Genomic DNA, 23,588 nt, shown 5'->3' with positions numbered 1-23,588 from the left:
AACTATTTTAAACCATTTCATCTATCCCATATTTTTGTCTGCTGGTGTTTAGACTTAGAGTAATAATGTGTTAATGTGATAACGGCATGAATACAGTATTATTTTTGCCCTGCTTAGAGAATGTATTGACCATATTATCCATATTTTAAGATTAAGTAAGTGCTTAGCATTGATTGTAAATAAGGATTGATATCTCTGACTCTTGGCGTGGATACAACACTATCATTTGGACCACTTGAAATTGACCTGCTGGTAAGGTAACACAATAATACATCCCTGGAGCATTGATGGACAACACAGACATGTATCACTAACACATGATATGTTCATGTATCTACATAGAGAATAACATTGGGATTATTGCTGACATAAAATACACATGATGTAATAGAACTGCTTTTAATATAATAGCAGTGATGTATGTGCATATGTGTAATCATTGTACAGTATAGCATTCGCATTAACTCATTCGCCATTTGTCATCCTTCAGTGGATTAGTCAAGTCTTAATGACAGCAATATCTGTCAGCCGCTCTATCAGACATTCATTAAAGTGATTTGTCACTGTACTTTGTCATTCAGGACAAGATGTATTTGTGTTTTCATTATTTATGTTGATAATGTGTTCATTTATTTAAACAAAGTGGAACAGGAAAGAAAAAAATCACCTCTGAAAGTAGTCAAAATTAGATTAGCATAGTGTTTTCATTTTGTTACTATTTTATAAAATCACTAATTAACCCATTAATTTGGCTTCTATACCTTGTAATCATATGTTCTAAACTGTACCAATGCACACGCACAACATCGCCAACCTTGCAATCGAATGATGTCACCAGTGTTAGAAAACAGAGCTCATGCCGACAGGGATCCCTCAGTTTGTTCCTTCTTGTCTGGGAGTTACTCTGATTAAAGGAACCATCTATTTTGTAACGTGCCATTATCGGAATGCTTTGATTACAGAGCTGCATCATTGTCCTTTTGATTAAAGCTGCAATTTTCCTTTACCAGCTTTTGTTCAAAATATGATGGGGCTTCCAGCAAAAACAACCTCACTTCTGATGTATGTGTCTGAGTGACAGAGAGAGAGAAAGATTAAGCTTCTTATGAACAAAAAATCCTGAATGGTGCTTTTGTTGAACCCATTTCTCCAACTTTCTTTCCCCTTTCGGCTTCTCGCCTTCTCCGTGCCCCCTTAGCTGTCTGTTTCCACCATTTTTTCAAGTTTACTTTGCATTTGTAACTTTCTTTTCTGCTCTGCTCTTCTCTCTCTCAGTTTTGTGAGGGAGAAGAATCTGCCATTTAAAAGAAAGAAAAAAATCCTTTTTTTAGGTCAAAATTTTTTTTTTCCCACTTTATCCAATCTGTTCTGATTTTCCTTCTCTTTTCTGTATTCTGTTCTCCTCTGCAGTGAAGCGATCAGTAGATTTTAAATCGCGGGGCGTTAAATTGTTCCCTGGCAAAGACTCCAGCAACAAGTTTTCAATATGTGAGTTCACATCTTAATGTCCCTTTGGCTAATGAACTAACTTGCAATGGCTTGGTTAGCTTGGACTGGCTTTTTATGTTTGTTTTTAATTTGGTTCTACTTTTGTTAAGTTTGTCTCTTAATAAGGGCTATTATGTTCAACACATTTGTGCTTCTTATTATTAGTAATCCAAAATTAATGTTGTCTCTTATTTATTAAATGACATTTAATTGCAACAATTTACAAAAGCATAATGCTGAAATTGACTACTGATGTGAAAATGAGACCTTTTTAAACTCACAAATGTGTTGGAAAGCCTTTACGAGAGCCGTGCTTTTGTGTTCTGCTTGACTGCTGCGTGTTTTTGTTGTTTGATATTTTGTATATGCATTTTGATCATGCTGTCCCACTTCTTCATTGCTTGCTTTGATATAGTTAATCATTGCTTGTTCTGATAAGTTTAATCATGGTTTGTTTTGGTCTTGCTTTAGGCTCAAGGAATGTGAATCAGCTGTAGTTAATATTGTTTACCGCCCACTCCTGCCTCTTCTTCTCTTCTCTTCTCTTCTCTTCTCTTCTCTTCTCTTCTCTTCTTCTCTTCTCTTCTCTTCTCTCACAGCCTGCAAACCTTTATAAATGAATCATTGAGGTCTCAAACCCATTGTTGGGTTTATAAAAAATCTCTCAAGACAATTTCATGTATTTCTGCACTTTATAAAATGTATTATGTCATAAAGTGTGATGACTTATTACCTTTTACATTTGGTGGGAAAGTAAACTTCCGTTACATATTTCAGTCTATATCTAGAACCTTTCCAAAATAACAAGGATGCACTCATAATAAGTACAACAGCTTCCCTGTTAATGTAGTGCACTTTTTTGATGGGCAGCCACAGTTCCTTCTGACTTGAAATACCCACATATAAGAATAAGTCACCTTGGAAACTAACACAATAGGCATCCTGAAGGGAACCTGAAGGGAACTGTGGTTCCTTTGTCATTTCATCCACTGTAATACCGATTTGGCCATATGGATTACATTTTTCTCTACAATTATAACTTTCAACATTCTATGAATATGCACAAAAAGCAGAGCTATTACCAGCAAATAGAGCTCAGTAACTATGTTTCACTTTTCAACATTTAACTTGATACATGGATTTATTTTTTATGTAAGTCCAACTTTCTTTCACACTTCTTTACTATAGCGTCTCTATTCGGTCTTCTCATCTCACATCACACACGTACGCACAGACATTATGCAACTCTTTGAAGGTTAGTTATCTGTGTGCTATAATGGTGTTGATGGTTATATACTTTTATGTTTGCCACCTAGTTTAAACACCCCGCATGCACTCACAAATATGCAGATGAAGGTTCAAAGTCATGCATTTTTTTGCACAGTATAAGGACATGAGTATATAAGTGCACATAAGTGTTAATACGAGAGCGAGAGACTAATACCGTACGTGCAAAAACACCAAGATGATGGCCTTGCTTCTTGTTAATTAGTTTGCATGATTGGTAATTATACATTTTTAAACATCACTGATTTTTTTGCTCGTTTTCCTTATTTGCTTGCGTTTATGTGATTGTATGTTTGTGTGTAATTGCCTTAAATACTGTATGAGCTGATGGGGAGGCGATGTTCTGAGCTAGGCACAGCGTGGTGGCTCGGGACATCGCGGATCCATCAGTTTCCTTGACAGGTTGGAGAGCCATGATCGAGGTTTGATTCTACACATATGAATGTGTACTGTATGTTAATTAGTCTGGCTCTGACTGGTTCAGATGCTAATTTGTTCTTCTCTAACTGGTTTAACTCGTCAGTGAAGCATTAAGCCTGTCTGTGTGTCAGTCTGTGCCCATGTACACATGCGTGTATGTGCATGTATGTATATGTTTGTGGGTTCACTTTTGTGGGCTTTGTGTGTTTGTCTGTGTGTACACAGAACTGATACTGTAACCAGTCCCTCTGTTGTACTGTTAATAGTCCAGATGGTCAAATTAGCTGCTCCAACAAAGCAACAAAGTATCTACTCTAACAAATCCACACACACAGAGCTGCACACCAACCACCTGCTGGGTTTGTTGATACAGACTACACATGTACATACATGTTAGCCAGATAGCCCAGACAGCCTGGGTGGGAAGGTGTTTATGTGAAAACAGAAATGGGCAGTATTATCACTTGGCCAGTGTTTGTCACACCTAATTGGGTTGTCTGGCTTTTGCGGGGGGGTTAAGATAAGAGAAAAGTTTGTTTTGTTTTTTTTTATCAGTTTTCACCAGCAATTGTCTTACAACAAGAGTCAGAGCAGAACACTAAAAAAAACCCAGAAAGTATCTTAAACAACGCGGCAAGGGAGTTTTAATTCCAAAACAGTGAGACTAGTCGACTTTGTAAGCCTTCTTGAATAAAAAAGCTTGTTTAAATTTCTTGCGAATTCAGGAAATTTTCTTTTTTTTAACCTGTGTTCATTGCAAAGAGCCTTTCTTAAGATGAGGGGAACGCTGACTAATTAGAGCAGCAAAACATATACACATATACACACAAGACCACATAAATAAAAAACAAAACCACAACATGCAAAGTTAAAAAAAGATAATCATTTTGATATTATATTCATCATCCAAATAACACAAATAGAATTATGTTCTTCCACTCGTAATTTAATCATCCTAATGAAATTAGTAATCAAGAGAACAGTGCCGCACTGTTGTCTACTTGATGCTTTAAAAATAAGCTGATTATTATACCACACTAAACTATTATTCCCTCTAAATTGAATATCAGTCCTTGCATTTGAATATCAAAATACACCACGGGCTGTTTTATTTGCTCTATAGCCGAAATAAATAAGCACACCAGGCTGATTTCTGCCTCTAGTAATATTCTGCTGACACTAGACATTAGGAAAGGATGACAGACTGGGAAGAAGAAGAAAAAAAAAATCACTCAAAAATCCTCAGAGGGGCCTAATTCTGTATTCACTGGTCTGAATGAAAAACTGCGAGAAACTCAAGGGTAATTTAAATAAGTTTACCCTCACCCTGATCTCATTAAGGAAATATCCTCTCACGTGGGTCGAAATAGAACATCAATGGAATGCAGCTCATTAAGATACCGTATTACTACTAATACTTTTTGTTTTGTTGCGACGTACCAGAAGCGGCTCCATGGCACGTTTGTCCCTTATTTTGGGACAAACTCAGCCCACAAATACACAAAAGAAACCAAAGAAAATGATTAAAAAACAGAAAAAAATGTAAAGATTGAATATAAAGGAAAAACAGCAATGAGCACTCAGTGCAACAGCAGTCTTGTAATTAAAGAGAGATACTGAGTAAAGATGCATCCTGTCAGATCCACGTTTGTCCTGATGTTGCAGTCTGAAAGTGTTTGTGCAGTCCTGTCTGTTGTCTCTGTTCTACCTCTGTGATGTTTGGAGGGTTACTGTCAAGATTAGCTCGTCTGTGAGAGAATTAAGATCGTGTCTGAAGTGCTGTGTCATCCTTTTCAGCCCACCCCACCATCTAGCCTGTCTGTTAGGCTATCTCCTGGTCTAACTTTTTTTTTGTCTTTCACTGCTGATCGTAAAGCGAATGAGTGATAAGGCAGGCAGATTTCCTAAGCTAAAACTAAAGGCACCCTCGCATCTGTCATTCCTCTGAATGACAGATGCGAGGGCGCACTGAAGCAGTACCATGTTGATTTGATGGTAAATTTCGAATTACAGTGTATTTATGTGAGCATAAAAATGAAAGAGTTTCGTAATGTACAGCAGTCAGAAAACAAAACCTTTACTTCAGAGAAAGATTGCTTGTGGAATCCAGCGAACCAAATACTTCTTTACTGTCTGTCTTTATCTAAAGCGTGTGTTCTCGGCTCTCCACCTGTCTGTCTCTCTGTGTAGTAAATGAAGGCGGTGTGAGACAGGCTTCTAACTCCTGCCCAGACCCAGGAGAGCCAGAGAATGGAAAACGCCATGGCAATGACTTCAGGTACAATTGCAAAACACTGGCGTAGTTGCTTTTTAACAGAAATGCACAAATGCACATCTGTACAGAATATTTGCAGCATAAACATTTTATACCTGTGTTTCTTTTTTTTCTTACACTATGTTATATGTGGCTTTTTTCATTTTGCATAGCATTGGGAGTGTGGTGCACTTTAGCTGCGGAGAAGACTATGTTCTACAGGGCAGCAAAAGTATCAGCTGCCAGAGAGTGGCAGAAGTGTTTGCAGCATGGAGTGACCACAGACCTGTCTGCAAAGGTAAGAAATGCCTTCCTCGTGTACCCACACCAGCATATACATCACAGGTACACATATAGAAATCTGCTGTAATCACAAATCTGAAATAAGAAACCTGCTAACTGTCCATGGGTGACTCCATGTGCATGTGCATGTGCAACTGTGGTCAGTCAGTTACCTTGGCTTATCATCAGTTTGAGTTGAACAGGGCTGAGTTTACAGTGGAACGAAAATCCCATTACTGTTTCAAGCCGTTAGCTATAAAATTATGAAACAAAACAAAGTATAATCCAATGTTTGCAGTGTAGCGACTCAGTAACATGCTACGGCTGTATGCTTTCATCAGGGGAGCTATGATAGTGATTGTTCAGGACCTCAAATGAAGTAAACACAGTAGGGTGTAAACACTCCTCTACACAAGCAGCAGATCTGATCTTAATTAAAATAGCACACAAATAAAAAAAACAATTACCACTACAATTTTTTTTTAGGTGACACAAGTTATGCAATCACTCTGCATATGGTTACATAAGTGACTACAGACTTTAATCATTGACCTGATTGAGAATTTTCGATTTTCTTTTTCTGGATTTTTTTTAACGTTTGCTACTGTTATAGATTCATACTTACAACACACACACACACACACACACACACACACACACACACACACACACACACACACAAAGACGGAAAGAGGGAGACAGAGAGAGAGGGCGTCTGTCATGTTAAATGCCAAAGTCGTTTGTCATGTCTTCCTTCACTTGGCTTCAGTCCATGGCTGGAGACACATACTTTAACATAAAAACCAATATTCACTGGGCATGGGTCCGTGTGTGTGCGGGTGTGCGTGGGCATGCATGTGTGTGTGAGAGTGGAATATTCGAACCTCTAACTAATAATCACTAACATACAGACACAAAAGGAGCTAAGAAGTGGGGGCAGAGAAATCGAAAAAGTGGAGAAAGAGGGTAGAGAAAAGCTGGAAAATGTCACACCTACTTTAGGCTGAAATCACAGTCTCGCTGGAATTAAAACTTACTGAATCCAACATAAAAAGCAGCATATAAACAGTTACATTTTGGGCAAAAGGTGAGTTGCACCGTAGCGTTCAGGAGGGATGAGGTGTCTTGCTCAGAGATACCTGAGCAGGACCTCCAGGTGTTAGCCAGCTGTTGGTCGTGGTCTCTTGCCCGCTGGTTAAAGGACACCATCTGACTTCGTGCCTCGACTTCAGCCTCAGGTTTCTCTTGTGAACCAAACACGGGAAATGACCATCATTAAGGTTTTTGTTACTGTGTGAGCACAGATCCTTTTTAAACAGGCAGAATATATCATGTATAACTTGTTGGTTCCCACCAATCAGCCTTATTACCATCTAACCCATTTTTAGAGATATTACAGTGCTAATACCTTTTGATTGGCTCTTTATAATCATTAATAGCTAACAGGGAGTCATTATCACTAAATATTTTTTAATGAGCAATTAAATACAGCTACTGACATTAAGCCAATCAAGCCTTACATTTACCTGCATGTGATGATGGGCTAAAGTCTCCCCAAAGGATGACTGCCAATGACATTTAAGTCACTGGTGTTGTCCCTCGGAGCAGTGAGTGGTTAAAAGGGATGACCTCTATCACTGGGAAACAGAGCCATTCGTCAGCAGGGATATTTGCAGGAAAAGCGTGTGGGCAGAGTGAGACATTTCCGCAGAGCTGCTGTAACTTCAGAGCAGCAGGTGTGCATTGTTAAAGCTCTGGTGGATATAATACACAGTAAAAAAAAAAAAAGAAGAAAAAGAAGAAGAAAAGAAATACAGAAAAAAACAACCATGAACAACTTTTTGACAAAGCCGTGACAGAGTGCACCATCCTGTTTCGTGCCTGTTGCTAAGTAACTAGTCATTTTTTTGCCAGTTGATCTTTGTTGTTTTAAGTGTTTCACAATGGAGGGCACTGTTACTCCAACATTGTCCCCACCTATGAGCTGTTTAAAAGCAGTTCTTGCCACCTTATGTTCAGAGGCAAACAATAGGAACAGTTATATTTAATGGTCACCATTCTGTAGATTATGTCTGACAAATGTACCTTTAATCATAGGTGATACTGAATGACCCACTACGAGGGCTGATTGTGACTGTAATATTGTTAAAAACGGGTGGCAGAACTTTTCTGTGGCACTACTCCTCCCAGTACTGCTGTTATCCAGCGTGTGTCTCTCCGGCATTGCTGAAGCGGTGAAACGGAAAGGTGTCCATCTTCAAAAGTTCCGTAAATCTGAGAAAACCCACAGTGAGGTTGTTTGAAGGACAAGGTGCGTGTAATACGAGAATCACATCTTTCTGACAACAATGCTGAGGCTTATTTTGAGCTATATGCCAGGATCACAGGAAATAAAAACCAGAAAACACTAACCACAATACTCTGCAACTGTAAACATGGTACATATACATTAAAAGCTTGAAATAGGGTATTTTGTTGGCTTAGCTGAAAAGCAGGCAGAAGAATGTAGAGACTTCTGCTCCATCTATAAAGCTATTCAAAAAGAATCCCTCACAGACGAAAATCTAATATTGAAATTCTGAACCTTTCTCGCTTGCCTTAAAGGCAAAGGCAGGTTCATCTTGAGCTAATAGACTGAGAGCAGAATCACCTTTTCTGTTGTCTAGAAGTGGTCTGTTACTATCATCATTATTTGATACCTTTTTATTTTCTACCTTTGGCAGACTCCTTTTTTAACAGTCAGTAGCAGTGCGGCAGTAGGTGCTATATCAAAGAATATGGGGATTCTTTGGGCCTGTTACACTGAATACAGGTTCATGTGTGACTGCTTCATTTTGGTTCAGTTTTACTTCTAGTGGAGATGTTTTCTCCTTGTCTTCACCGCCAACCAGTTGGCGGCTGCTCCTGTCTAAGCCTGTTTCTTCCTGAGGTTTCTTCCTCTTAAAAGGGAATTTTTTCTTCCCACTGCTGCCAATGACTTGGTCATACGTGGACATATGATTGTTGGGGTTTTCTCCGTGTTATTGTAGGGTCTTACCTCACAATACAAAGCACCTTGAGGCAGCTGTTGGTGGTGCTATATAAATTAAAAAAGTGGCAAGAGGATCAGGAGGAGGAGCTCGAGTGGGTCTGCATTGTTAATAAAAGGGCTAAAATGACAACAGCTGTAGTGATAATGTGTTTTTTTAGGTGATGGTTGTCAAGGTATGAACAATCAGCTTACTTTATTTTGTGTATCATTTGTTTCTGATTGTGATTGAAATTCTTTATCCTTCATGGTGAGAAAAAAATTGTTACAGTGTTACAACTTCAGTAACATTATACAATGAACTATTTTTTTTTATTACAGCCAGTCAAAGGATAGTGTGAGCTGGCCACAAAGTCAAGCACAGTCCAGCTGATAACAGTTGATTTCACCGCCTGTGGCATTAGCAAGCCACTTTGCAACCCACATCCACCCGAGCCCCTCCTTTCAGTCTTGAATCTGTCTTAATGAGTGTCACATCTGCTCTGTTACAGACCAGGAGATCTTTCTGCTGCTCTCGCTGCATCCAGCTTTGTACATATGTGCGTGGAATGGCAAGGAGGTCCCAGAACAGAGCCATCCAGCTAAATATAAACTACTGCAGATGGAAATAACAATCTTGTTTTGACTACAGTGCTCCTAAGTGGACTATATTTCTCTGTAGTAAAGTGAATACTCTAAACAACTGTGTAAACATGCAATTCGTGTGAGTTACAACTCCAGCAGAAAATCATCGAAAATTGAGTTCATATTCTGATAAACAAATTAATCTGTTAGGTTACCAACAGTGTTTGAAGAGATTCTCTGAGGTGGTGGAAATTCCAATTAAATTTTATTAAAAAATGCACCAGCCAACCAAAAGAATCAGGCTCCAAATATATAAACACCGCCCTGCACTGCTCTCCACTTTGGCACCAGTGTATTCATTTTAAGCCACGCAATTATGAAACAGATGCAGGTGCAAAAATTTGTACTTGATCCCAATGAAAATGGCCCTATGCCTCTGTTTGCACCTCCGCTGGCAAAGGTCTGAAAGACAGTTCAACAGGTAAGCAAGTAAACATTTGAACCTCACGAACAAAAATGTCCCTCTTTAGGTTACTTTATTTCATCGTGTTGAACAAACTGGTGTGAGATAAGGGCCGTGTTTAACTGAACACAGCTCAGATTTGACCTTTACAGCCAACCAGCCAATAGCTAAAGTGGAAACTCATGAATAACATTGAGAGAGGCAATCTGTCAGGAAGCATCAAGCCAGCTGACTTATTAAAGGGTCACTTCTGTCAAACACTTAAATACAGCTAAATGTCTCTTTTGGAACATTATGTGGAAAATAAAGTGGTTGCAGAAATCTGCTCTCAGTATACCAACAATATAACCACCAGAAAGAGGTTGATAGATATATATTTAAAAAAACAACAACAACAACTGCAAGATGGACACAGAACAGTAATCAGTTTATTAGATACAAAAGAACAAATACAAAACCAAATAAAAAAAGTATAAAATAAACCATCAAACTGCAATGTCCCTCTGTCCACCACTTTATGAGAGAAAGGGAGAGAAAGACAGAGAGAAAGAGGGAGTCAGTCCATGTGGCACCTTGATTAATGGACAGATGGCAAGGCCACTGAGCCAACTCTTTCTCTCTGTCTCTGTGTGTGTGAACTCCAGGGGTGTTCAGTTGATCTGCCTGAATATACTGACTCAATGAAGGGTGCTATATATCAGCTGGATAGACACAGACTCACATGCGCATATGTTGATTTCCAATAATAGAGAAGGGGAGAAACCATAATGCGCAGGCATTGCTCTGTATGTGTGTGTTTTTTTTCTGTGTGCGTTAGTGTCTACCCAATTTTTTGTGTGTGTACCCATTAAAGCTCCAACCAGAACGAGGGCCTGTGGAACACTGTGTTCCAGCTTAATGATGTCATCAATCATTGTCTGTGTCCATTGGTCAATCTATCTGCTCCTGTAGGCAGCCTGTTAAAAGAGACAGTTTGACCATCCCGCAGAAACTTCTGATCTCTAATCTGACTCAAACCTGATACAGATAAAGCTTTTAAAAAAAAGTCCAAAAAAACAAAAGAAAATGATTCTGATTCTTTCCATGAAAAACAATTGAGAAGTTTGTTTTAGATTAATTGTGTCCTAGGTCAACAATGTCAACAATTAATCAAGTCACATTTACTTTACTAAGAAATTAGCTTTAGTCAGGATGTTTCCTCAGTTATCATAATCTAATTCGTAATCTTTATCTCATTATTAAGAAGAATTGAACTGTCTTGAATCTGTTCAGCTTTTCTTAACATGCTCAGCTCAGTATCAAATACTGGCACTGGTAATTTGGATTTTAGGCCTAGATAACAGTCAATGACCTTGGACGAATGTGTATTGTCCATTTGGTTGGCAAGTGGCTGTTGGAGGTTGCTGGCTGCCGATAGGTGAAACTGGTCACAAGAGTGCAATGCACCAAAAACTACCATGCCATTGCTTTGGACACTAGCAGATTCCTGCAGTTATGTTTTGTCATGTTTTGCATGGAAGATACCAACTTGTCAGTAAAGATTCGCTAACTAGTTGATGAGCATTAGTGAATCCTGAAAAAGTGTTACACGAACCAGTTCACTTTCATAGTAAAAGTTGTGCCTTACTGCTGCAACCAGCATGTTTCAAAATCTCTGTTTCGCACTAGTTATAGTTTTAATGTCTCTCCACAACCATTGGCATGTGTTTACAGACAGGTAGATATCTTTCATGTAAACTACAAGCAACCATTAATCTGCCAGCAACCAAAGTAATCACAAGTTTTTCAGTATTACCTCTTTGTGACCACTCTTTGCATTCTTTGCTTGTCGAGATTAAAGGGACCCACAAAGACTGAGAACAGCATCCCAACCTTCACTTAATGACTTGTTAAATGTTTAATGCTGCAGGCAGCTGATGTCATGGGGATACTGTCTTTTTACTGACAACAAGTCTTGAGGCAGCCGCGATAGCTCACAGGTAGAACACAGGTAAGACGCTTGTAAGCAATTTATGATGGACAGTGACTGGTTCCTGAGATTAAAGCTCAGTGTCCTTTGGCACTCCATAGTAAAAAGTTTACTTTAAACTGCCTGTGCACAATATGTAAGCCAAACTAATAGAAATTTAATGGTAAAGGTATAATTGTAAAAAAAAATCTGATTTGATATCTGATTTGGTTGTATTTTCTGTGTGACTTCTCTCTCATCCATTGCTCTTTATACTCTCTTGCTGAGGTGCAGTGAGGTAGAGGGCCAGGCAGATCATTTGGAACTCTTAAGGGTTAAGTGTCCTTGGTATGCTTCAGCAGGTGTAGCAGTATGGATGATTGAAGCTAAGCTTCCACTGTGGGGACGATTCACTAACCACAAAGGCCACCCTGCTGAGAAAGCAGAGTTATAGACCTTGAGTGTAAGGCAAATCAGTCTGGAGGAAGCTCTTTTGAGTCAAAATATTGTGAAGCTAAACAGTATTAAAATTCGAAAACATTCTCAGAGCAATGTTCCCAGTGCTTATGGGGCGCGTCAGTTATGCTCTGAATCCATAAAACAAAACTTTGGAGAGATGTTTGCAAGGGCATTGGAGCTACACTATAGACTTTGGCAATGTGTTTCTTGCCTGGAACACCATTTAATTTTGGTTCACATCCCAATGGTTTATGTGGGTAAGCGTGTTTGTCTAAGTGTGATAGAGTGAGAGACAGAAAAAGAGAGGGAGAGTCCTGGGGGATTCTGCTTGATCTGAAAATATAAACACAAAGTGTATATGTTGTTACACACACACGTGCACACACACACTCCGTACTATTCCTGCCTAAAGCATTTACTTAACCACGCTCTTGTTTTCAGCAATATGCATTTATCATCACTTTTTTCTTCTTTTTAATTTGATCTGCAGTTCATTATCGCTTCAATGAGAGTGTGGCTCTTTTGGCTTTAAACCCTGTATACTGTGTGCCAGCATAAATAATTATGAGAGGAAGAGAAAGCGATACAGAAAAACACAGAGACACACACTGACGAGCATTACAATTGTGCTATCATAAATACATGTCAGATGTCTTCAATCCAGCATACTGTGTGTATGTTAACCGTGGGTCAAATGACAAATGTGTTTTCTAAATAATGAAACATTTGAAATTAAAAACCCAGATATCTCTAGAAACCAGTTCTGTAACTTCACGAGGTTTTAGCCACATTAAGCTCAGACACACTGGCAGGTGATATGGTTTCTGTTTGCCAGGAATTTAATTAGATTTCTGATGGCTTGGCAAAACTGTTTTGCATAAAAATATATGAATATGTATAAATAGAAATTTGTATTTCAAACAAAATAATTTTTTGATACCTATATTCTACAAAACTGACTCCAGATCCGAAAGCTAAGATGCCAACCTCATACACACATATGCTGCAATGGTTTCCACTGCCCATTTCTCACCTGTGGATCCAAAACTCTGGGTGCAGACCTACTTCAAAGCAGCCATTCTGGCACAAAATAGCAGGTAAACACAGGTGTTAGTAATTGTAATAACGAAAGGTCATTTGTATCGTGGTACACAGTTTTAATTAATGTCATTAGTAACATCTGTGTTTACCTACTATTCCATGCAAAAATGGCTGCTTTAAAACAGGTTTATCAGATTGATTTTTATGGACTTTCGGTTCTGTCACACAGACTTTACGGCAAAGAAAGAACCATATCTTTCTCAGGTGTTAGGGAGGTACGAGGAAGAGAGCAATTCAGGGTGGTGTTGCTTCATAACTGCAAAATGTTTAAATAACAGTTTGCTGGGTTAGTTTTCGTGATCTGTTAAATGTACTGGAATTTTCTTAATTGAGGTATTGTGAAAAAATTATTATGTCGAATATCAGTTTTAGTTGTTTAAAATATACAGTAAGTGAGTTTTTGTGAGTAACAGTATGGGTTTGTTGTTGTAGCGAGTTAAAAATGGGGGGTGGAGGTGTCATCTTAGTTGCTTTAAACTCAACACTGGAAAATAGTTTTATCTACAACAACATGTAAAATGTATATAATCATCATATGGGTCATATTTCAATTATTTACTAGGAACTTAACACATGATGAGACCTTTACAAGACTTTAGTGCGGTAGCAAATATAACAGTTGGCTCTGACAAGTAGTACAAAGTAGTATTAAATGGAAATATATATCAGCACAGCGCCCCACTGCCAGGTGAAACTTCCAAAAGACACAGGTAGAGAAAGCAAGAAAAATAGGTATGAAAGGTAATGAAGAGCCATTGAGAGCAAATGATAGAGCGTGATGTAAATCATGAGCTGCATTCAATGGCTCATAAAGGGACTAAGACATGAAAATAAAAGACCTGGAGAGACAGACTGAGAGAAAGACGGACAGATGCAGGCTGAGAGACAGATGGAGTTCAGCGTAAGTTATGAGATGTTAGCTCCTCTGGTAATTCTGGTGATAAGTCTCTCTGTGCGCTATTGCTATAGCAACATCATGCCCATTTTGCTGTGAGCACGGTGATGGGCTGGCCATTCGTTCAGGACACGCTGATTGAGCTGTCAGTGCACTCGCAAACACGAGCTTACACACAAGTCACGAGACATTCAGATAAATCATTTTTCGTGTGTGCACGCGCAACCCTAGCGTGCACACACGTTCACAAGCACACACTTTATATCTGCATATCTATCGCTGTATAAACTGCTGTGAGCTAAACACTAGAGCAGGTCAGCTGAGGATGCTGTGAGAATTAGAGAAACACGAAACAACTGGGTACGGTCAGGCGGGACTCTTGCAAAGATCTCGTCGACAGTAAGACAGAGAAACAGAAAAGAACTATATAAGGTTGTCTCTAAGGGGTGTTGTACTTGTTCTGACACTCTCTTACAGCACTTCACGGTTACAGTCCATTACACACACACACACACACACACACACACACACACACACACACACAAAGACCCGTAGACAAACATGTTGTGGCTCTTATTCCTTTATTTGTCCCTTTCCTTCATTCTGACCACCGAGTTACAGTCGGGAGTGGGGCTTTTGTCTGAGAGTATTTGAAAGTTTCCATTTGTAAGGATCTATATTAACTCAATTATTCTGCAATGCTAGGTGCATTTGTCTCTTGCGCAGTGCGTGTCAATATAAGCTAGGCTGAATACGTACATTTGTCGGCCGCTTCTAAAATGAGACCGTCGTGTTTAAGCGTTGATGCTTATTCTTTTGTTTCAGGGGTTTGTGAGCACGTGCGTGTGTGTGTGTGTTTGTGTTTGTGCGCCTGTTAACTGTACATATTCTTATGGCCTGCCACTGAACAAACTAATTAAGGAACAAACGGTGCTTCAAACCAACCAGAAAATTACCTCCCAACTCTAACAGGACGACCCAAGGACAGACAAGCAGGTTCTCTATCACATCTAGTCAGAACACAAAGCCTAATAAAGGCTTAGTGGGTTTATCGAACACCTAGCATGTGTCATTTTCAACACTTCACTAAGTGTAACTTCAGCATTAGTGTTCGAGTTTGTAAGGGGTTCCAGCACAGGCACTGACTAAAATAAGTAGTAAATTTCTTTGGCTCAGCAGAGAGAATCTCCACTTTACACTTTCATACCTCTGGTTGACTTTTTTCACCTCTTTTTTTTAGTTTCTGTTTTTTAAGACTGTAATTATAACACCTGTAGTAAAGCGAAGTTGTTGACTTTCAGCAAATTGCAGGTGAATGTATCTGTCACTCAATACTACAGTTCTAGCTAATCCTGTGGTATTTCACACCCAATAGCTTCCAATTAAGCACTGTTATCCAGGGAGATGTTGCTGGCAATATCAATACCATCTATGTGACCTTCTGTTCCTCTTTCTGTACCTGTCTGCACTTGACTCGTTTCTTCTTTCCCCTTTCTGCTCTTCTCTTTCCTTTCTGTCACAGTACTTCTTCCTTGCATCTCTCAGCTGTGCTAAATTCACTTTAATTGTTCTCTTCTAAACTTCAGCTGTTACCCACAGTTGTTACACTTTTGCTGCAGGCTGTATCCTGAATATGTCTGGCTAAACATCACCTAAATGGTTTAATTATAAAGCTAATTGTCACTCTTTTGTTGTGTGGTGACTCAACAGCCTACAATTACTGCTGCTAATACCAATATTAATGCTTCAGTTGCTTTTAAAACAATGACATTATGGGTTTTTTTGTTTTGTTTTGTTTTCTCTCCACAGTGAAGACTTGTGGCAGTAATCTTCAGGGGCCATCAGGAACCTTTACATCTCCCAACTTCCCAATTCAATATGAGAACAACGCACAGTGTGTGTGGATAATTACTGCCTCAAATCCCAATAAGGTAAGTCTTCAATTTGATTCTATCGCTGTCAAATTCTCAAATTCAAATTTAGTCTAAGGAGAGATCAATTAATTCCAAAACACATATATCAAAGTGCATCACTGGTAGTACACAAACTCACTTTAACCATAGAGACATATTGCCTGTGCATGTAGTTATAGAAAAAGTAATAAGTAAAATAGTTCCTACTTTCTAATTGTAGAGTTCATTATAAAGCAATTTAAGTCAGCAAGCACACTTGGAATACATTATTATTATGTGAAGAAGCAATACTTAGTATTGATGCTGTGATTTTTCTCTCTGCATACCCAAGCTAAATTTGGGGAAGACCCGGAGGTTTCAAGTTCCACTTTTGGAACTTGAAACCTCCGGGTTATAGGTTTGGTGTAATGGGGGCTTATGAAATGTTAAACAAGCAACAGCAGCACCAACACAGCCAGGAGTGAGAAGTGCATGCGAGCTGAAATTCTGCCTTACTGTAAAGAATTAGCGCTATGCAGAAGTATGTGGAGTATTGCAGCCTAGCAGCGCAGCCCAAGTTTCCTTCCTGAACCAGCTTGAAGGTTTCGCTCCATTTGAATTTCATGCATTCGCTTTAATTTTAATTGATATAAATCAGCAGTTCTTACAAGCATTTACAAAGTTGGTTCAGAAACATTTTTGCATAATTGAAATGGGTTGATAATAATTCACGTATGAGGTGTTGTAAATTATATGCCAGTCAAAGCATGTCCGTATTTGATTCCGTGTGATTGGTTAATCCCGCAAAGGGGCAGACGATAGGTTGGAGGTTAGATGGATATCTGCCATTGGCTGCTTTATGTCCCACGAGATACCTGATTGGTATTCAGACACGCATCCTTATTCGACTCGGGGCTCTGTTGTGACCACTCTGTCGTCAATGGCAACACCTGCGTCAGCACAATAGGGACGAACAAACACATACAGGCGTGTGCACACACACACTTACATATATAACTGCTCAAACACACACTGCATATTGTTTTTGAGACGGGCACACACACACACACACACACACACGCAGTCACTTTGTTGGTGCTCAGAACCTTTCTGTCTCTCTCTCTCCCCCCCTGCTCTCACACACAGTGCTCTCTGTCACTGCCCAAGGCCTCTGGTTTATGGTCTAGAGCAATACATTCTCTGTTGAAGGCTATACTGTGTAGGTGACAGTTGAAGGCTACAACACTAAGGCCATTTGGACCCTTTGTGTTCCAGGCGTGTGTGTAAATGTGCGACACATGTTAGAGGTGTGAAAATTATTGTATATGTATTGTATGATAAATAATAATGGATATTGCCAAACACGTAAACCTAAATGAAGACGAGATGAAGTAAAGCCGAAAGACATTTTACAGCCCTTTATCTCAAAGGACTTTACAGGCCGTGCCTCATAATGCATTGTAGTGTTCCATGCCACATCACGTACAAGCCATGCACCATCCTAAACATATATAACGTCTTTTATCCCACTACATCATATGTGCTATATGCCATACTGAATCACAGACCACACAGCACCACATGGTACACATGTTTTTTTTATGACACTACATCAAACCAGAGGTCTTCAGGGGATTATATATTTATACAGTATGTGCCATGAAGAGACAGACATCCATTCAGAACAAACCCAATGTTTGTGCATTGAGACGTATACCACACAGACCGCATTCCTGGTAAAAAAAAAAAATCTTTTGCCCAAGGAATATTAAACATTATGAGGTAAATACTGTATAACAATACTGCATAGCACAGCAATTTAAATGATTCTAGAGCTGAAGAGCCTTCAAAGTCAGTGCAACAGAGTGGGTTAGATCATAGTGCAAACTGCTGGTATCTCATCCCCAAAACAGCTTATTTGCTTTACTTTTATTGACGTGAATATTCAGCTTTAAAACATGAACTAAGCCTAAAATTGACTTCCTCATATTGCAGTCTACCAGTTATCATTAGTTTCTGAAATCTAAGGATGAAACCAGGACCTGTGGTTATATTTCTTTATACAACCACAGGTCCTATCTGTCTTTGAATTTGTCTAATACAGAACATACAGTAGAGACTTGTTAGATCCAGATAACAAAGCAAGAGAGAAAGAATCGGCCTGGCAAAGACAAATCCTTGTCTGCCTACAACTCTTCTCTCACCTTCATTTATTTTTCATCTGCCTTGGTGAAATGTGTGGACATGTAAAGCTAATAGGATTCAAATTATTAATATGAAAAAAAAAACCTCTCGGTTGTGGATTAATATCTTGTCAGACTTTTTAAATGCTATCAGATTACCCTCATTGCTTTTCATTGTCACCGCTTTGAAGTATATTTTGAAAATAAAAACAAAAATAATAGCGTTGGTTAATCCGGCAGATCAATTTCAAAAGCATTTAGAAATTTTTAAAAAAATACAACAAGGTCTAGAAGATTTTTTTTGCCAAATAAAACCAAATAATGAAAATGTGATTGAAGTGCAGTCTTCAATTTAAGGGTTCTTATGGAGGACCACAAGAGCCACGCGCATCGAAATAAAAATCTCTGTGCTTTAATAATGAATTGTAGAATAAATTCTGCAATTGTAAATTCATTTTTGAATTCCAATTTAATAAACTGCATTTCAAAATCCTTTTTCCAATTGCATTTCAAAATCCTTTTTCCAATTGCACTTTAATAAACTGCATTTTAAAATCCTTTTTTCAGTTGCACTTTAATAAACTGCAGTTCAAAATCCTTTTTCCACTTGCAATTTAATAAACTGCAGTTCAAAATCCTTTTTCCACTTGCAATTTAATAAACTGCAGGTCAAAATCCTTTTTCCACCTGCAATTTAATAAACTGCAGTTCAAAATCCTTTTTCCACTTGCAATTTAATAAACTGCAGGTCAAAATCCTTTTTCCACTTGCAATTTAATAAACTGCAGGTCAAAATCCTTTTTCCACTTGCAATTTAATAAACTGCAGGTCAAAATCCTTTTTCCACCTGCAATTTAATAAACTGCAGTTCAAAATCCTTTTTCCACCTGCAATTTAATAAACTGCAGTTGAAAATCCATTTCCTTTCCTGTTCGCTCCGGGATTAGCTGCTGGATTAGCTCCTGGATTAGCTGCTGGATTAGCTCTTCGATTAACAACTTGCTGGAGGCTATTCAAATTAGCCACACCGTGGGATGTAAGGAGCTCTCTGATTGGTTGGTCAGACACAGGCTGTCTGCCAGCCTGGATTTTCTAGCTCATAGCTTCGCCCTGCTAGGAAGCGTGTGTTCTTGTACAAAGGCCGTTCAGCGTCGGGATTTACACTCGGCTCGACACGGATATGTGAAGAATGAAGGGACCCTGCAGCGAAACGGAGAGCCAACCTCTGACTGAGTGCCTGTCAACACAGTCTGACCACCTGTTGAAGGTAAGGTGCTAACGTGGCTAACGCTAGCATCACCGCACGTAGCCCCGTTATTTTAAGATCATCTTAGCTAATGAAAGTTTTACGTCGCAGCTGTACGAGCTCGCTACGTGTTTTGTAAGCTGCTGTGCTCTTCACAGATAAAGCTGGAAGCAGCTCAGACTGTTAGAACCAGCACTGAGGCCTGTTACATTTATACAGTGTTAGAGCAATGGCTGCAACCTACAGCCTTTAAACTAGCGATTAAAATGCTGACAGTAAACTCGTCAGTCCAGATGTTACCACATTACTCTGTGGTACTTAGAGTTAAAACAACTGAGACAGGCTGATTAAAATAACAGCTGTCATTTCTCTCATTCCTTATATCAAGACTGGAGATCACACTACTGATTTCAGTTCATTTAATATGTGAGTGCACAGATTCATTCTCAACTGGACATAAATGATGATCAAAGGTTGTATACATGATGAATTCATCAAATCCCAGCCTCTAACACAGTGCGCTGAATCTTAGCTTTGAATGTCCAGTATATTCTAATCAGTGCAATGTAAGCATTCACTGAACCTACAGTATCTACACCTGTGTGGTAAAGATACAGATAATGAAATTTAATTATTAATACAATATACATCATGAAAAATGAAAGCTGAAATTGATTCAGTTTAGTACTTTTCTCTGTATGCTCTGTGATTATAAAGGCCTTAAATTCTGTGATATATACTGTAAATGATGTTCACAGAGGTCTTAAAGTACTTAAATCACTGCTGATAGTCTGGTTGTTTACATTTCACATGTTTTTGTGTCTGTAGGGCTGTTTGATGACGATTTGGACTCCTCTGGGAGATGAGGACACACCCACATCTGTTCCATACTGCAGCCATGGATGGTGTTACAGCTCTGAGTCAGCTTTGGGCCATCAGACGCACACACTGGAAAACCAGCGCCTATACTTCATGCAGGAGAGACGGCCTCAGTGATGTAGGTTCATAAGCGAGTTCAAACATTTCTGGCCTCTTATCACTTAGATTTTGAATGCATTTAAAGCAGGAACTGCACACTAGGGGTGGGTTTTAATAATCGATTCCTCGATTAAAATCGATTCTGGCTTGGATAACGTGAAATCGATTCATTAAAATCCTGAATCGATTTTTAATATAAATTTATTTTGCCCGAAACGCCAGAATCTCAGGTGAAACCTCACAAAATTTCAACAACCACCAAACAGCTAAGACAGTAAATGAGAGCAGGTACACGGATTCTGCACAAGGGCGTAAACACACAGCGCGACCAGCGGATCAGAATCAGTGAGATGTCGCCTTTCTCACCCGACAGGCGCTGCAGCTTTAAGCGTCTGCGCGACGGCAATCACTTTCTGGCACAACAACTGCACGGACACGGTCGGGGCTGAAAGCCGACAGCTCGCTGATTCTGATGTTTCGGCGGGTAGCACTTTGTGTTCACGCCCTTTTTGCGCTGATTCTAAAGCTGTTAGTTTTATCTCTCTCCAAAAAATATTGACCGAACCAGCAGCAAAAGAAGATCCAAACTACGCTTCACGTAAACATCGTCATGAATTCCCTCTGACTTTTACTGTTTTGCTTCACCCACGATAAAATCAAACTTCATGCACAGCTCTCTCTCTCTCTGTACTGTTTTCTGCATTATTTGCTTGCTTGTTATGCTTAACTCTACTGTTGTTTACAGCGCTGTCGGCCGCTGTTTTTTTTTTTTCGTTTTACATACTTCCGAAAAGAAAACCTAATTTCTGCCGTTCAATACTGAACATATTTAAACTTTTTAAAGTTATGCGAAATGCAAAACGCTTAGCCGTGTCTCTAATAAAACCGCTGTAACGTCAGAGGTAACGTTCATATGTTGATTAATGGTTTTCTTTCGTTTTTGATGTACTGCAGATACATATTTTATAAAATCTCAGGCCAGGAAAACCACCATCATGTTTTTCTGTTTTATCTTCAGCTACTTTGACACAAAGAAATCTGCTGTGACGCTCACACCTTTGATAGTCTTGCGTGTGTCAGCTTCCTTTTATAGATACAAAAATATGTCAATGTACTGATCTTAATTATATTTCTGACTGTCAAAATTTCCCAGATTCAAATCGAATTGAATCGAATTGAATTGAATCGGGACCTTGTGAATCGGAAATGAATCGATTCTAGAAATAAGTGACGATACCCAGCCTTACTGCACACCTAGCTGTCAAAAGTTTGGCAGCATGAGTACTGTAAAGTTTTGTAGGGTCCTTGTTAAAAATTCCACAAGCACCACACCACATTTGTCATATACAGTTCCATTTTGTACAGGACATTTTGAAATTATGTGTATATGTGTGTGTGTGTATGTGTGTGTGTGTGTGTATATATATATATATATATATATATATATATATATATATATATATATATATATATATATATAGATATATATAGAGATATATAGATATAGATATAGAGATATATAGATATAGATATAGAGATATATAGATATAGATATAGAGATATATAGATATATATATAGAGATATATATATATATAGAGAGATATATATATAGAGAGATATATAGAGATATATATATCTCTCTATCTCCTAGTTATCCACTTGTCAGTAATTTTTGAGTAAATGGATGTCACTGATAAATCAGTGGTGATTCACCTGCAAATGTTTTTAACTAACTTTGTTTTTCGTAGAATTCATCAGCAGCTGTGGAGAGATGCATTTGAATATCTTCTGGTTCCACTTTTCCTTACCTGGAGCTGAGTATTGCTGATTTCTGACAAGGACACAAACCTCAGTGCTTATCATGGGTGTTACATCCTCTGTGCAGCAATTCCAGAGACAACGAGAGAGCAACGACCACTCATTAAGACCATACAGAAATCTGTCCCTTTCTGGCAGCTGTGGAAACTTCCAATAAGAAAGTTTGCATTCTTAGAGCAATGCTGGATCATGTGTGATGTGTCATCATATGAGGATATTACATTTTGCCTTAATTCTGCTCAATTAAGTGTTTTGATCGTTGATCCAGTATGGCAGCTTTGTGTTGTGCTGCAAGTTAAAACCCATTGTCCTCATGAGCGCAGCATCTAACAACTCTCCTTAAAAAAAAAGTCAATTGACTTTAACTGGACACAATGGTTTCCAGTGGGATACATTCATCACTCATCCGTGACACTGGAGAAGTCACCTGGATGAGTGATAAAACAATTTTCCATGGAAAATCCAGAGGAACTAAACTTTGTTGTTGTTTCTTTGGGCTCAATTTCAGCCTCAGGCAAAATTGAGCCCAATTTCTTCTTTCAGAAGAATGTTTTCTTCTGAAAGAAGAAAACATTTTGCCAATAATCAGATAAAAAACATTGTTGAACCAGGTGGTATTCTCTGGAGTTTAAGACCAAAACTGAACTCAGTGAATTGACATTAGACTGGAATTCATAAGATGAATAGAAATACTGCTGAAGCTGAATGATATATATATATATATATATGTGTGTATGTGTGTGTGTGTGATCTTTTTTTCTCCAATTCACCATGTCTGTAAAGTTCAGTATGACTGTGGTACATGATACAAAAGAATAAATACAGAACAATAACAACTTTATGTGAATAACTTTACTCTTCTTAAAAATAACTCATAAAACAAGTAAAAGTACAAATGTGTACAAGTTAGAGACTTCCTCAGTAAGTTTACACTCTTTTGGATTGATTTTAATTGTGTGTTAAAGAGAAAGAGATTAGGAGGTAAAGTAGAGGATGCAGAGTCCAACACCGAGGCCGTCTCTCCTGCATGAAGTCCAGGTGCTGGTTTTCCAGTGTGTGCGTCTGATGGCCCAAAGCTGACTGAGAGCTGTAACACCATCCATGGCTGCAGTATGGAACAGATGTGGGTGTGTCCTCATCTCCCAGAGGAGTCCAAATCGTCATCAAACAGCCCTACAGACACAAAAACATGTGAAAATATAAACAACCAGACTATCAGCAGTGATTTAAGTACTTTAAGACCTCTGTGAAAATCATTCACAGTATATATCACAGAATTTA

At 38.7% G+C, this 23,588-nt stretch overlaps 1 protein-coding gene across 1 annotated transcript in view; it reads left to right on the top strand.

The window, feature by feature from the left end:
* The window catches only part of LOC116322741 (CUB and sushi domain-containing protein 3-like), a 374,565-nt gene that overhangs the window by 232,219 nt on the left and 118,758 nt on the right, over positions 1 to 23,588 (top strand). The window contains exons 7-10 of the mRNA XM_039605961.1: positions 1,411 to 1,488; positions 5,386 to 5,473; positions 5,623 to 5,747; positions 15,999 to 16,120. Coding sequence (XP_039461895.1) covers positions 1,411 to 1,488; positions 5,386 to 5,473; positions 5,623 to 5,747; positions 15,999 to 16,120 — 413 coding nt within the window. The remainder of the gene's footprint in view (positions 1 to 1,410; positions 1,489 to 5,385; positions 5,474 to 5,622; positions 5,748 to 15,998; positions 16,121 to 23,588) is intronic.

Source organism: Oreochromis aureus, linkage group 22, assembly GCF_013358895.1.
Source record: "Oreochromis aureus strain Israel breed Guangdong linkage group 22, ZZ_aureus, whole genome shotgun sequence".
Taxonomy (NCBI): Eukaryota; Metazoa; Chordata; class Actinopteri; order Cichliformes; family Cichlidae; genus Oreochromis; species Oreochromis aureus.
Note: the sequence above shows the minus strand (reverse complement) of the source record. Positions and strands in the feature narration are given on the sequence as shown.